General features: G+C 50.2%; 1 protein-coding gene across 2 annotated transcripts in view; it reads left to right on the top strand.

Annotated features, from left to right (window-relative positions):
- Window positions 1-16441, top strand: part of MEF2D (myocyte enhancer factor 2D) — a 94716-nt gene that overhangs the window by 55384 nt on the left and 22891 nt on the right. For both annotated transcript variants that reach the window (XM_054292817.1, XM_054292816.1), the window contains exons 4-6: window positions 425-628; window positions 10553-10690; window positions 14368-14578. In XM_054292817.1, coding sequence (XP_054148792.1) covers window positions 425-628; window positions 10553-10690; window positions 14368-14578 — 553 coding nt within the window. The remainder of the gene's footprint in view (window positions 1-424; window positions 629-10552; window positions 10691-14367; window positions 14579-16441) is intronic.

Here is a 16441-nt window from a genome sequence, read left to right as displayed (position 1 = left end):
GTTCTAGAGAAACAAGATGGAGGAATTGGGGCGTGTCCTGTCCTTCTTCTTCTTCTTCTAGTCGTCCATCTTCTGTGGTGGTGGTGGCACTTTGGGATTGGCTCTTACTAAAAGTGCACTTGTCAATAAGGGTGAAAGGCATTGGGGAAAATAGGTAAATATCTTACACGTAGTTTTGGGTATAAAGATAAGTGACCGCCCCGAGGGCTCTCAGTGTGCTCATGGCCGACGTGCTGTGCGGACCTCTGTCGGGCCGGGAGAAAATCTTGTAGATAAAAACTAATAAACACTGAAGAGAGAGAAAAAATCTGAAGACTCTTCTCATCCTTTGGAGCACGGGCTGTCCCAAGGCCATCCCGAGCCTTTCCAGGCCATCAAAAACAGCTGAGAACGGGACACTGACCATGGCTGTCCTTGCTTTCAGGTGACCTTCACCAAGCGTAAGTTTGGTTTGATGAAGAAAGCCTACGAGCTGAGCGTGCTGTGCGACTGTGAGATCGCCCTCATCATCTTCAACCACTCCAACAAGCTGTTCCAGTATGCCAGCACCGACATGGACAAGGTGCTGCTCAAGTACACCGAGTACAATGAGCCTCACGAGAGCCGGACCAACGCCGACATCATCGAGGTGAGGCCCAGCTGTGCCCCCAGGGTGGGGCCAGGGCTTGGGCTGGGACCACTCTGTGTGCTGGGAGGGCATGGAGCCAGCAGATCTGCCACACTCAGGTGGATTTGGCATGGTTTGGGTTCAGCAAACCCATGGAAATAGGCTGTTCTGGGTGGTGGAGTTGTCTCCAGTTGTGTGGTGCCCTGATGTCCTGAAGCTTGAGGTGCAGGTTTGCTGTGTTGGACCCTGCTGTGGAATCCAGGCAAACCAGGAGATGGATTTGGGCTGCTGCTGGAGTGCCTGGTGCAGCTGGTGACATTGTTCTGAAGTGTCTGGTGCAGCTGGTGACATTGTTCTGAAGCGCCTGGTGCAGCTGGTGACATTGCCCCCACCTGATATTCAGGCACAGTAGGCTGGTGGGAGGGCACCAGTGGCCAAATTGCAGGGGAATTCAGGTGGGATGGACCAGGTGGGATGGTCCAGGGCCTGCTCAAAGCATGGCCATGATCATGGGATGGTTCCTGCTCAAAGCATGGCCAAGCTCATAGGATGGACCAGGGCCTGCTCAAGGCATGGCCAAGCCCATGGGATGGATCAGGGCCTGCTCAAGGCATGGCCAAGCTCAAGGGATGGTCCAGGGCCTGCTCAAAGCATGGCCAAGCTCATGGGGTGGTCCAGGGCCTGCTCAAAGCATGGCCAAGCTCATGGGATGGACCAGGGCCTGCTCAAAGCATGGCCAAGCTCATGGGATGGACCAGGGCCTGCTCAAAGCATGGCCAAGCTCATGGGATGGACCAGGGCCTGCTCAAAGCATGGCCAAGCTCATGGGATGGTCCAGGGCCTGCTCAAGGCACGGCCAAGCTCATGGCTTGGTGGCTTTGCTCAAGGCTTGTCTGCTTGTGTTTTGTGGCTCTCCAGGGATGGCCCAAGCACCAGCCTGACCCACGCCCAGCTCTGCCACTGGCACCATGCCCAAGCTGTGCCCACTTCAAGGCTGCTCTCCTCCAGCCTGCTGGCATCACAGGAGATGCTCAGGTGCCCACACTGGCTCTCTGCTCAGCTTTGTCCTTGTCCCTGATGCTGGCAGAGGGAGCATGGGGCACATTTGGCTCTCAGGGCAGTGCCAGCAGTGCCTTGGTTCTTGGTCACATCCTGTCCCTCACAGTGGCTGGGCAGATGGAGCTGCAGGGACCTCAGCATGGGGGCAGCTGCCATTAAACCTGGACAGACAGACAAATGAAGGGCTTGGCTTTGTCATTAGTGGCATTGTGGGCATCACTTAATGCCCTCAGAGCCACTGTGGCAGAGTGGAGCAGCACAGCCTGCACTGCTGGAGGAATTGAGCTTCTGTTTCTGCCTTTGAATTCCTTTGGTGCCCCTTGGCCACTGTGCTCCACCTTTGATTTCATGAAGGAGAAGGGAAAAAAAACCCAGCCTGCCTCCTCCCCCAAAATCTTGCTTTCTTTTTCTTTTTTATTCTCTGTAAAATGTGTCTTTTTGAGAGAGTTGAGGTTTTCACCCCATGGCTGAGCCGAGCATCTCACTTTGGAGACCCTTTGGGCTTTGGAGACCCTTCTGCCACAGCACAACTTTGTAGGGGCCTCGAAAATGCTTCCAAAATGTCCTTTTTGGCCAGTTGGAGGCAGGTCATGCCCCCTTTTGCTGTGCAGATGCTGGCAGCCTCTCTGGGATGCTCAAGCCGCGCTCGCAGCATCGAACAGATTTGTCTTGGCCTAAAAATACCGTCAACATTTTGGGCAGCCTTCTCTGTTCCCTTATGGTCCAAGATGCAAACACTCCCAAGCAGACAAGTTACACACAGTCCTTGGCACCCAAAGGAACGTTGTGTTTGCACCACATGAAAAGCTGGATCTGCATCCAAAGCCAGCCAGAGAGGAACATCGGGAGCGGAAGGATATTGGTGGATGGCAAAGGAAAAAAACCCAAACACGCTGGGCTAGGCTTGGATTGCTGGCAGAGCTCTCATGGAGCAAAACCTGCAGGTTTGGAGGCTGCTCAAGCATCCCCTCCTCATCCTTGTGTTGTCTGGGAGCAGGGTTGGGGCTGCTTGAGGATTTTTAATGTTTTCTGAACTCGTGCCCCCCATTCCTGCTCTTGGGGCTGATTTCTCCTCACCCAGGTCAGGTTCCAACAGCCCAGCTGTGTCCCCACTGCACACAAATCCAATTTATCTCCTGTTTCTTGGTGGTTCCCTGTTGAACTTGACTCACCAAAAGCATCTTCTCATTCTGGAAGCTTCCCCACACTGAGCATTTAGAGACTGTGACAAGCCAGGCTGGGAATTTGCCGCCAAATGTGATTTTTAAGTGGATTTCAAGGGGCTGCTGCATCAACCCACCTTCCCTGGGATGTCTGCCTGCCTTTCCTGCTGTGGGATTCAGCCCTGAGTGGCGCTGGCAGCATCTCAGAAGGGATGAGGAGCAGCCAGGACCTGGAAGAATTGAGGCAGAAACCTTTTGATTTTGTTTTTCTGCTGGAAGGGGAGCGAGCAGTGGCTCCGGAGGGTTAACCAAGCACTGCCAGGCTGAGGGCTCCTGGGGCAGGATGAGTTCCTCTGTCCAAATTATGCTTTAAAACAACAGCAAACATGAGATCTCTGGTTTTTGGTGCTGGGGAGGTGCATCTGAGGGTGGGACTGAGGGCACAGGAATGTCTTCGAGGGGTTTCTCCCCTGGATATTTAGTGAGAGGCAGAGCTGCTCCACGCTGAGCACACCCAGCCCTAGCTCAGGAGGGGTTCCACACCCCAGCTGCCTTTTGGGGCCCAGTCATTCCTTTTGCTGCTTGGAGTGACCCTGAGAAAAGTTCCAAAGTCTCTTTTCCCAGCCTGGTGCTTGAAGAAGGAGTCAGGGCTCTTCATTTCTCGGTCTTAAGGTTGTTTATTTTATCTTAGCTATAAAAAATTTTCTCGTGCCCTGCTGAGGTCCGTCCAGCAGGACAGTTCCAGGCACTCTGCCTGCCCCAGGGCAGTGTTATGTCTTTATACTAAAAACTACCTGTGCAATATGTACAATAACTTTCCAATACCTATCACCTATGTTAGACAGTGAGCTTCTACTCTAAACCAGCCCAAAAGTGTCACCATCACAGCAGAAGATGGAGGCCAAGAAGAAGAAGCAGAAAGGTTGGACACACCCAGTTCCCTCCATCTTGCCTCCTGAACCCCCATTCTGAAAACCCCAAAAAATCTATTTTTCACCCCGTGATAAATTCACTATCATTCTACTTAAACTCTTGTGGCTTGTAACTCCTCATACAAAGCTGGTAATTGTTTCCAGCCCTTGGGATGGTGTTAGTTTTTTATATTAAAACTACCTGTACAATGTTTACAATAACTTCCCAATACCTATCACCTATGTTAGACAGTGAGCTTCTACTCTAAACCAATCTGTAAGTGCCACCATCACAGCAGAAGATGGAGGCCAAGAAGAAGAAGAAGGAGAAAGGCTGGACGCACCCAGTTCCCTCCATCTTGCCCTCTGAACCCCCATACCAAAAACCCCAAAATCTACTTTTCCACCCCGTGATAACTTCACTATTATTGTACTTAATTTGTCATGGCTTGCAGATCTTCATCTAAGGTTGGTAATTTGCTCCATGGGTCACAATCAAACCCACATTTTGGGCATTTTGGGCTCTGTGCCAGGGTCCCTGTGCCCCCTGGCAGGGGTCTGGCCAGAGGGATGTGCTGGGTCCTGCCATGGGAGGTTTCAGCAGTGCCAGGGCTCAGCAGTGCCCATCAGGATTCACCCACACAACCCGCGCCAGACAGAATCCTGGTTCCTGCAGGCTTGTAAGTCAGAGCAAATCTCCCTGCTGCAGAGAGGGGGGTTTCCTGGGTCGGGGGGAGCCCAGCCAAGCCCCCAGCCGGGCACGCCGGGTGCCACGTGCCCGCCCAGCCGGGATCACGCCGGCTTTGGGGCTCGCTGTCGCTTCTCGTTTCCTGCCAGCCCGGCTGACGTGCCAGCTCCTCAGAGGGGACTTGGAGCTCACCAAGCACCAGGATGCTCCACAGCCACTTAAAGGCACCCAGCTGTTCCTGCCCTGTCCTTGGCTGGGTGTCCTGGAGGGGCTGATTTTCCCCTCCGATTCTCTTTCCTGGTTGTCACTGCCCAGGATGTGTTAAATCAGGCATTCTGCAGGATGCTGAAATGCAGGGGCAGCTGCCAGTGTCAATGTCTTCATCCTCATTCTCATCCTTATCCTCATCCAGACTTCCCCAAAGGCCAGAGTGGTTGAGGCTCCCTCCTCTAAGGGAAGTGGGCTGCATCCTGGTTGAGCATCGTTTCCTCTCACATGTTCTGCATTTCCTGCTGCTCTCTTCCCTTCTTCAAATTGGAAATCTGCTCCCCTGAGAGCTGCACTCATGGAAGTGAGAATATTGTTGCAAAAGCAGGATGTGCAGTGGGTCCTGATGGAATGGGGGGATCTGAGGGGCAGGTGATGACTGAGGTGGGCTTTGCAATGGGGAATTCTCCCCCTGGTTCTCTCTGAAAATTTTCTGCTGTAAAGGAACTGCTTTTAAATCTCTTCCATATGAGAAGTTGTTGTGTTCTGCTGGCTGCAGCCCAGTGACAGAAAGGTTTCCTGAAAACCTCTTTGCATCTTCTGGTTTTTTTTCCCTGGCAAAATAAAAGAGGAGGAGCAAGAAGGAAAGTTCTTTTCTAAAAGACCTTGCAGAGATCTCAAACACAGGAATCTTTGGGTTTGACTCCCGCTCCAGCAGAATTATTTTCCTTTTACATCATCTCAACAAAAAAGCTCAAAATGTGGGATGCACATTTTAATTTTTTTTTCGCAAAAAAAACCAGAAGAAGCAGCAGCCAACGCCCGTATGGCTGGAAATGGCATTTTGTTGTCCCCAAGCTCTCATTTTGTTGTCTCAGAGAGCAGCAGATTGCTGCAAGGCACGCTGCCCTGGCTTGTGTCCTGCTGCCACTCCAGCCTGGTGCTTGCTGTGCTGCAGAGCTCAGCCCTGGGCTTTGTCCCCATCCCCTTCCCTGCAGCTCCTCACGGTGTCACAGGGTCACAGTGCAGCCCCAGGGTCACAATCCCAGCTCAGGGTCGCTGTCCCAGCTCACAGGTTTGCAGGAAGGATTTTTTTTTTCTGGTTTGATGTTTCCTGGGGCTGCTGGTGGGTTTCCTGCAGGAGCAGGGATGGTGACACCACAGCTGCCCCTCACAGCTCAGCTGCTGCTAACCCAAAGTCTCATAGACAATGGGTCTCACAGACAGTGAAGTTCTGGCTGATTTTACAGCATTGGTGGCTGGGGAGAGCAAAAACACCAAGGCAAAGCTGGTTAGTAACACAAACATTGTCCTGAGGAGAGATGAAGGGGTGATGCTGTGAGGTATTTCAGGATATAAGTGAGCAAAGCCACATCCACCCCATTCCACTGCTTTCCTTGGCACACTTGTTGAGGGAACAACCCCCAGGATGATTTTGATTTTACCATTTTAGAAATGACAAAATGCTGGGGCTGCTGGTGGGTTTCCTGCAGGAGCAGGGATGGTGACACCACCGCTGCAAACCCACCCTGCAAGAAACTCAGAGACAATGAAGTTATGGCTGATTTTTTATGGGGAGAGCAAAAACACCAAGGCAAAGCTGGTTAGCTAACACAAAGATGTGTTAGAGAAGGAGCTGGGGAGAGATGAAGGGGTGATGCTGTGAGATATTTCAGGTGAGCAAAGCCACATCCACCCCATTCCACTGCTTTCCTTGACACCCTTGTGGAAGGAACAACCCCCAGGATGATTTTATGTGTTTTATTTTAAATTTTTTTAGGTTTTATTTTATAATTTTAAAATTTATTTTTTAATTTTTTGCCATTTATTATGGCAAAAGGCTGGGGCTGCTGGTGGCAGCCCCGTGCTCGTCCTGTGCTTGGTTCTGGTGTCAGATACAGGCAGAGCTGAGGGTCTGGGAGCTGCCTAAAAACCTCCCTTTAAAAAGGATGTTTTTAAAACCTGAAACCTCTTGAAAAATCCCATTGTGAGGTTTCCTTCTTTGGGGGTCCTGGGGGATAGCTGTGAATCCCCACATCGTCTGAATCTGCCAACAGCTGTTGCTGGAGGAGAGGAATTTTCTGGGTTTTTTTTTATTTTTATGTGATTTTGATTTTTTGGGTTTTGATTTGATTTTTAATTTTGATTAGATTTGATTTTTGATTTTGATTTGATTTTGATTTGATTTTTTATTTGATTTTTTATTTTGATTTGATTTTGATTTTTTATTTTGATTTTATTTTAATTTTTTTAATTTTTATTCAATTTTGATTTTTTTTATTTTGATTTGATTTTGATTTTTTGGATTTTGATTTGATTTTGATTTGATTTTGATTTTTGGATTTTGATTTTGATTTGACTTTTTGGATTTTGATTTTGAGTTGATTTTTTGGATTTTGATTTTTTTAAATTTTGATTTGATTTTTAATTTTTTATTTTTTGATTTTGATTTTATTTTGATTTGATTTTGATTTTTGGATTTTGATTTTGATTTGACTTTTTGGATTTTGATTTTGATCTGATTTTTGGATTTTGATTTTGATTTGATTTTTTGGATTTTGATTTTTTAAAATTTTGATTTGATTTTTAATTTTTTTTTTTAATTTTGATTTTTTGATTTTGATTTTATTTTGATTTTTTGGAGGGATTAGCTTCCCAATCCCCATGCAGGGATGGGAGAGCAGAGATGAGAGCTCCAGCTCCTGTCCCTGCAAATGGAATTGTGTTGAGGTGGGCACATCCCTGTGTTAGACACCAGAGAGTTTCTGCAGTGCCTGAAGGAAACCCAGCTCCATTGCTTCACTGCTCATGGAACAACTTGTTTCCATTTTGCCTCTGAAAAAGAAAAAGGAAAAAAACTTATTTTTTTTTAGAGAAAAGCTCTACTTTCCGTCTTTTGGCTGCGTCGGCGAAACAAAAGGTTTTGGGAAAAAAAAATCCAAAAAAAGCAGTTTCAAAAAAAAAAAAAAAAAAAAAAGCAAAGCTGTTCCTTCCCCAGCAGCAGCACCTCTTCCTCTTTTGGGCCATTCTGAGAACAAACAAGGACACGTACAAAAATAGAAAATTAATAGGGAAAAGTCCTGAGGAAACGGCAGAGAAAAGCCTGGGAATCTCCTGATCATGGCAGTGACTGATTCCCATTGCCTTGTTCTACAGACAGGAATTAGGGACACCAGGAATTACTAAGTTATTATTATAATATTATATATTAATATAATATAATGTAATATAATGTAATATAATATAATGTAATATGATGTAATGTAATGTAATATAATGTAATATAATGTGATATAATATAATATAATGTAATATGATGTAGTGTAATGTAATGTAATGTGATATAATATAATATAATATAATATAATATAATATATGTTACAATACAATATAATATAATACAATATAATATAATACAATACAATACAATACAATACAATACAACATAATATAATATATTACAATACAATATAATACAATACAATATAATACAATATAATACAATATAATATATTATGTATAATATTAATGTTCGGTATAAGAATTATTCATAATCATAATTATCAGATAATTAGTTAATAATTATTAAGTGTCAGGAATTACTGGTGACACCAGACACCACCATGGTCAGGAGTGAGTGGAGTTTTTCTATATGTGAACAAGAACATTTCCCCTCTGTGAATCCAGAAATGAGGGTGAAAGTGGCACTGGGAAGGCCCAGGAAGGAGCAATTTTAATGGAAAATATTGTGGAAACCTTCAGCTGGATGGAGAACAGGCTGGGCTGGGTCTGGTGCCCATTGCCTGCAAAAGGATCCACTGAGCCCAACCTGTGGTGCTGAGCAGATCCTGCCAGCAGTGTTCCCAGCCCATGTGGGATTTATTCACTGCAGTTTTATTTCCCCCAGAGGCCCTGTGTTTCCTTTCCTGGAGCTCTCAGGTAATTGAAGAGCCACTCCCAAATAAGCTTTGGCCTCAGAACTGAGATGTTTGTTGCTGTTTAGGAAGGCAGAGAATTGTCAAGACTTTTTTTTTTTCTTTTTCCCTGCTGAATTTGGCATGAGAAGGGATGAAGACTTCCAGGAAATTCTGTATCTTTGACTCCTGAAAAAAAATGAAAAAAGAGTTGGCAAGTGCTGGTTCCATCATAATGCCTTAATTGCTTTCGGTGTGTTGAAAATAGAAGGATTCAAAGTGGATCTCAGTGTGCTGCTGAAGATGAGAGAGGGACTTTGGGGTGTCACTGTGCCCTGTGCTCACTGGGCTCCTCCTGTCTCGCCTCATTACCTCGATGCAGCAGTGCCCAAACCTTTCCTGTGTGTGAGCCCAGCCTTGGCGTGGGGTTTGCTGCCCAGCGCTGTCACCATCACCCCCTGTGTCACCCCCAGCTGTCCCTGTGCCACCTGCCCTGTCCTGTGATGCTTTTCCTGTGGCACCTTAGCGTTTGGCAAATGCCACTCGTCTGCTTTTGTCAGGAAATTCCGTCAGATTGGACAATTTGCTTGTAATTTCAGGGTTTATTTTCCTATTTAGCTGTTTGTAAGCAGGTTTTCCCTAAGTTTTGCAGGACAGCAAAGAGCATGAAGGTTATTTTTCTCCTTTGTGATGTTATGGCACCTGAAGGTGACAAAGATGCCTGAGTTCATGCAGGGCCAAATTCAGTCCTGGTATAAACAGAACCTTTGCAAACAAGGAAGTTTCTCTCTGTTTCTCCCCATGCTGTAATTTCTGAGCTGGCATCAAACCCCAGGGGCTGTATCCTGATTTTTTAACCCCATGGAGGTCACTGATGTCTTGGGGTGATGCCGTTGATTTGTACAGGGGCAAATCCTGGTCCAGGGGATGTTCTTGGTGGGTCCTGAGTTCATGCAGGGCAAATTCAATCCTGGTATAAACAGAACCTTTGAAAACAAGGAAGTTTCTCTCTGCTGCTGCCCATGCTGTAATTCCTAAATTAGAGACACCCTGGCATCAAACCCCAGGGGCTGTATCCTGATTTTTTAACCCCACTGAGCTCAGCAACATCTTGGGGTGATGCTGCTGATTTGTACAGGGGCAAGTCCTGGCCCAGGGGATGTTCTTGGGGGAACCTGAGTTCATGCAGGGCCAAATTCAGTCCTGGTATAAACAGAACCTTTGAAAACAAGGAAGTTTCTCTCTGTTGCTCCCCATGCTGTAATTCCTAAGTTGGCATCAAACCCCAGGGGCTGTATCCTGCTTTTTTAACCCCACTGAGCTCAGCAACATCTTGGGGTGATGCTGTTGATTTGTGCAGGGGCAAGTCCTGGTCCAGGGGAGTTTCTTGGGGGGACCTGTGGTGGTACCAGTTGTTGGTTTTTCTGTTTCTGGATTGAAGGCACTTGAGATGATAGCTCATGTTTAAATAAACACTCAGGTGTTTATTATTTCTTATCAGTAAAACAGTCTCACTGCTGTGAGTTGGGCAGCTTTTCATTAGAAGGCACAAAATGGACAATAATATTTTGTTACAAGGTCTTTTAAGATTAAACTATCCAATTAAGAGCTGACACCTAGATTATTTTCCCTTTTAACCCAATAACTGATCCCAATGGGGACTTTTCTGCCCAATTACAAAATGCCACCCAAACCCATGACGAAGAAACCCAGGATGACACCCTGTGCATACTAAAAACCCCAGAACCTCAATTTCTCACCAAGTGGTACATCTACACTACTCTCTATAATCTATTTCACACTTTAGTGGATTGTGGTATATTCTGGAAATATACCACAGGAATATTTCAGGAAACTTTCTCCGTGGATGAGGGTCACAGTCAGTGCTCCCTGGGGGTCAGGGCACCCCAGAGCAGACAGAGGAACATTCCCAGTGGTGCTCTGAGTTTCCACGGGGAGCTGCCCCTGTTCCCCATCTCAGACTGTCCCGGTTGTGTTTTCAGACGTTAAGAAAGAAAGGTTTTAACGGCTGTGACAGCCCAGAGCCCGACGGCGACGACTCCATAGACCAGAGCCCCTTGATGGAGGATAAATACCGCAAAGGCAGCGAGGATCTGGATATCCTGTTCAAGAGATATGGTGTAAGTACCTGCCCGTGGCTGGAAATCCTTCATTATATGTTCTTTTCTGTTTTGTTTCTCTTCTGTTCGACCTCCCCTCGCCCTGTCCCTGCTCCCCCCGTGTCCCCCACACGTAACAGGCGCTGAACAAGAAGCACAGGGAGTGCGAGAGCCCCGAGGGGGACGAAGTGTTTGCTCTGACCCCGCAGACGGAGGAGAAATATAAAAAGATTGATGAGGAGTTTGATAAAATGATGCAGAGTTACCGGCTCGCAGTGAGTAGCTGGTGGCCTGCAGCACCCCCTGGTCCCCTCCCCGGTGCCTCCAGGTGATGGGGGGGTGGATTTTGGATTTTGCATGGCTTTGCTTTGGAGCCGATGCCAGCAGCCCCTGCAGCCCTGAATGCACCTGGCTCTTGAGTGCCCTTCCTTGGGAGAATCATCCCTGACCCTTCTTGGTTCTAGCCAGGCAGTTCAGCTTGTCTCATCTCCTCTACTGGGTCAGGATCTCCTTTTTCACCCTCTTTTCCTCAAAAAAATCAGATTTTTTGTCTGTTCATGTGAGCTGGTAGCGAGTGCCGACCTCTCACATCCCTGCAAAGCTCAGCTTGGTTTGGGCTATTCCACATTAATTCCCCCCAAATCCACCGAGCCCTCAGGGCAGCTGGTGGCTGTGGCAGCAATCCAGGGAGGTTTTAGCCTGTGATCCCAGAGCTGTCACTGGCACTGGGGTGGCATCAGGACAGTGCTGAAAGGGATTTGTGTCAGGAGACGGGAGGAGGAGGAGGAGGGGGGACACGTTTCAAATTAGTTGTTAGTTCAAGGGAGCAGAGACTATTGATGCAGGCAAGGGCTCTTCAGGGGATTAGCCCCGAGTTGCTGCAGCAGTAATTAATGCTGTGGGAGCAGGGGGGAGGCTCCTGTCCAGGCCTGGATGCAGCACAGCAAAAGTGACACACACACACAGCCCCACCCAAAAATAATCTGCCCTTCTGTGCTTTGCAAGCCCCCACAAGTTAAAATTCTGGCTTTTCTTGAGAGCTGGGCCTTGTGAAATCTTCAGGTTTTGGGATTTCTTTTTGCTGACTCAGCGCTGTGTTGCTCTACGAGCCTTGCAAGGATCCCAAAATCTGCATTTTGATAAGGATCCCAAAATCTGCATTTTGATCCCCTAGATCTCAGGGTGGAGGAGGTGGGGAGGCTGCCCTGAGACCTGGGAGGGCTGAGGAGGTGGAGGGAAGTGCGGGTGGTGATGATCTCTTGCAGCTCTGGAGGAGGGGGGTTCAGGGCAGGATTAGCTCTGTCAGGACATGGATCTACCTCATCCTCCCTGGTTTCTCTAGGGAGGTGCAGATTCCCACCCTGCCAGGGTGTGTGGGGTGGGAGTAGAGCCCCAGCAGGACCTACAGCCCCCCAGCACCTGCCATGGTGGAAAAAGAGCTGAAAAGCCACCTGAGCTTTGTCCTTAGTGCAGAACCCTTATGAGCAGGGGCTGCTCAGCCTCACAACGTGTCTGCTGCAAAGGGAGGGCCCTGAGCAGGCTCCCGTCATCCAGACATGCCAATACAAAGGGACAGTCTGTGCCCAGAGGTCCTTTCAGCAGGTGGCATTCAAGTGCTGGGTGGCTCCTCATCAGGGCACAGCATCTGGCTCCCCCACTAAACCTCCCTGGCAGCAAGGGGCCGGGCAGTGCAGGTGGAGTGTGTGGTTGAAGGAGACGCTTTTCCATTTTAACGCTGGGTTGGTTTTGTGTGTGAGCAGAACTAACCCAGAGGGGCAGCCTAACGACAGCTGTGTCTGCTAACGAAGGGCCCTGTGGGGCTTCTGCCTCTGGTGTTTGCCCTCCCTTCTAACAAGAGCAGAAATGGTGGATTTTGGCTGATTTGTGCATCTTCTCCCCCAGACTTTGGAGCCATGTGCAAGCTGCCGTTGTGCCGGGGCAGTGGCAGCCTCACACCTGTCTGCAGGTGCATTAAGGCAAACCTCAGCTCCTGGGCTGCTGTGTCAGCTCACAGCCCCACCATGGCACTGCTCATGGTGTGGTGTGGAGGAGCTGCAGCTCTTCCTGTCCCTCACAGCCCCACCATGGCTCTGCTCATGGTGTGGTGTGGAGGAGCTGCAGCTCTTCCTCTCCCTCGCTGGGAGCTCTGAAGGCACACGGCCGCGTTGGCAGTGATTTATTACACAACGCCGCTCCGGTGTTCGTGCAACGCCCAAGAAACCTTCCTCCACCTCCTCCTCCTCCTCTTCCCGTGATTCTGCTGCCGTGCAGGATGAGCAGAGGGAGGGCTCCGTGTTCCAGCTCTCCCTGGTGCTGTAGGAGTTGCTGAGGGCGCAGGCTCGGAGCCGCTGCCCTCACGGCTTGGCTGCAGCCTCGGGATATCTCTGAAGGACAGGATGCCCTTGGGAGGCAGGTGGGGACAGTTCCTGCCAGGGAGGCGTGGGTGAGCACTGTCCTACTCCTTCCTGCCATCCCCTTCTCTCACCTAAGGAGCAGGAGCTATAGAGGAGCAGATTTTTGGAGGAGAGGGGGCTGCAAGTCCCTCTTCCCTCATTGGGGTTCCACTCTGGCTCTGTGATGGTCCCATTCAGTGCTGGGCTACTCTCCCTCTCCATCCCAGAGCAAATTAAAGTGGGACTTAAGCAAAGCCCGTGCTAAAGCCTTTAAGCAGGTGCCAGCTCCTGTTAAGGAAGAGCAAATCAGTGACATAAGACAAACGGCTGGGATAATCACAGCGGCTCTGGCTCCCACGGGACGCTGGTAGGTGAAGCTGGTCCTCAACCTGCAGCCAAGGATAGGGCTTTAGTGATGCTCCTGCATCCCTGGGGTCAGCTCCTCCTTCCCAGCAGCTCCCAGAGGGGACAGGATGGATCTCAGAGTCACCCAGGGGCTCCCTGGAGCAAAATGAGTCTTTACCAAGTGCTCGGCCACTAGAATGGGGATCCACTGCTGGCTTCCTGCAGGCTGAGGAGCAGAGAATAGAATCCTGCTTGGGGTGAGGGGTAGTGCCAAGGTAGGCTGCTGTTGGTGCTGGTGGGAGCAAACCACCAGGCTGGTGCCCACCTTCATGCTCTGGGCTGCTCCCAGCCTGCCCTGAAAACACAGGGGGTAAATAAATACAGCCTGAAAAAGAGGCCACAACAGTTGTTTGGGTATGTCCAGGAGGATGGCCCATTGCTCTTCCTGGTGTTCCCTGGTGGGGAACTGGGCTCTCGTGCATCCCCTGCAAGGTGCCAGTGTGGGTTTGAGCACAGCACTGCAGGTTTGAGGAGCCTGACTGTCCCCCTTTGGCCAGCAGCTGTGCTGTGCTGCAGGAACTCTTCCTAGTGGTGAACTGGGCTCTGGTGCATTCCCTGCAAGGTGCCAGAGTGGGTTTGAGCACAGCAGTGCAGGTTGCAGCTGTGCTGTGCTGCAGGAACTCTTCTAGGTGTTCCCTGGTGGGGAACTGGCCTCTGGTGCATCCCCCCAAAGTGCCAGTGTGGGTTCAAGCACAGCACTGCAGGTTTGAGGAGCCTGACTCTCCCCCCTGGCCAGCAGCTGTGCTGTGCTGCAAGAACTCTTCTGGTGAGGAGTGGGCTCTGGTTCATCGCCCCAAAGTGCCAGCGGGTTCAAGCACAGCACTGCAGGTTTGAGGAGCCTGCCTGTCCCCCTTGGCCTGCAGGAACCCGGCTCCCCTTTACCCCCTGCTCTCTGTTCAGTCCACAGTGCCCGCTCCGAACTTCGCCATGCCCGTGACGGTGCCGGTGACCAACCAGAACTCGCTGCAGTTCAGCAACCCTGGCAGCTCTCTGGTCACCCAGTCCCTGGTGACCTCCTCGCTGACAGACCCCCGGCTCCTGTCCCCACAGCAGCCAGCCTTGCAGAGGAACACCGTGTCCCCAGGGCTGCCACAGAGGCCAGCCAGTGCAGGTGAGAGCCACGGTGAGCCCCTCACCTGTGGGAGTGTCAGGGGTTGGATGGTTGGGATGGATGGAGATGAGAGATCTCTGAGGCCAGGTCTGGAATTTGGGGTTTACTGCAAAGGGCCAAGTGCAGGGCCCTGCTGGGATTTGGGGTTTATTGCAAAGGGCCTGGGTGCAGGGCCCTGCTGTAATTTGGGGTTTATTGCACAGGGCCTGGGTGCAGGGCCCTGCTGGGATTTGGGGTTTATTGCAAAGGGCCTGGGTGCAGGGCCCTGCTGTAATTTGGGGTTTATTGCACAGGGCCTGGGTGCAGGGCCCTGCTGGGATTTGGGGTTTATTGCAAAGGGCCTGGGTGCAGGGCCCTGCTGGGAGCTGCAGCCACAGCTCGGAGCAGGACTGAGAGAAGAGAGGGGTAGAGAGGGTGAAAGAGTAAAAGAGTAAGGGAGTAAAAGGGGTAAGAGAGTAAAAAGGGGTAAGAGGGCGAAGTTCCCGTTACAATAAAATAAATCTTCTGTGCTGAATATTCTAATTCTCACTAACCAGTCTAGTACAATATACAAATCCTACAGCATTTCCATACAGCCTATAAGAATCATTACATTACCACACTGTGTTACATTTTAAAGCCTAAAAACTCCTCTTTGGGCCCCTTCTGCCAAGCTGTAGGGTCTGCTCTGACCCTTGGGCATATCTGCAAGCAGAGGGTGTTGTTCCATCACAAGGGGATCACCTTCAGCTGGCCACACCATTGTTTTCCAGTTGTTCAGTAACTGAGGGATCTCAAAGCTTCCTTTCATTTCAATCTCACTTATAGTTTCTATATTCTCAAAATCTTTTGCCAGACAATCATATTTATAAAGTTTTCCTGTTCCATCTTCCCCAACACTCACCTCCTCATCCTTCCTGCCTACTGGGCTTGCAGCACCCAGCATGGGACATCCCTGAGGGAGGGGACACCCCTGCTGCTTCCATCCCCTGCCCAGGGTCCACATTGCAGCACCTGTGGGTGGCAGAAGCACCCTGGCAGTGTTGCTGCCCCTCAGTGTGTGCTTCTGCCAGCCATGGATGCCCTGTTTGTGCCCCAAACTGAGGGCAGCCTCCCCACCTTACCTTGGTCCCTTTGAGAGCTGGATCCCTGCAGGCTCCGGGTTGGATCCCTGCAGGCTCCGGGTTGGATCCCTGCAGGCTCTGGGTGGGATCCCTGCAGGCTCTGGGTTGGATCCCTGCAGGCTCCGGGTTGGATCCCTGCAGGCTCTGGGTGGGATCCCTGCAGGCTCTGGGTTGGATCCCTGCAGGATCTGGGTTGGATCCCTGCAGGATCTTAGTGGGATCCCTGCAGGATCTCAGTGGGATCCCTGCAGGATCTGGGTTGGATCCCTGCAGGCTCTGGGTTGGATCCCTGCAGGATCTCAGTGGGATCCCTGCAGGATCTGGGTGGGATCCCTGCAGGCTCCGGGTTGGATCCCTGCAGGCTCTGGGTTGGGTTGGGCAGTGCAGGATGACTCACCTGGCACCATGCCCAGGCTCGGGGGTGGCTGCTGGCAGCCAGCTGGTTGGTGGCACTCTGGTGACATGGGTCTGGCTGCCTAAAAAGGGCTGTTCTGAGTTGGGCTGTGCTGCCTGCAGTTGGCTGTGGGTGATTACTCATGTGGCTGTGCTGACAGATCTGAGGAGCAGTCGTTTCCAGCAGGGACAGCCCATGGGTGACACAGGACAGGCTGGGGGAGAGCAGTTGTCACCCTGCAGTGGCAGGGGGGACAAGGACAATGTGTGACCACAGCCTGGCTCTCTTTTGTGATCATAAATAATATTCCTGCTGTTTTGGATGCCACTGTAAAAGTCACCCAGGCTGCAAATGGCAGAGCTGGTG

This window comes from Melozone crissalis, unplaced genomic scaffold, assembly GCF_028551555.1.
Source record: "Melozone crissalis strain CALT ecotype California unplaced genomic scaffold, PUWL_Pcris_2 ptg000114l_1, whole genome shotgun sequence".
NCBI lineage: Eukaryota > Metazoa > Chordata > Aves > Passeriformes > Passerellidae > Melozone > Melozone crissalis.
Note: the sequence above shows the minus strand (reverse complement) of the source record. Positions and strands in the feature narration are given on the sequence as shown.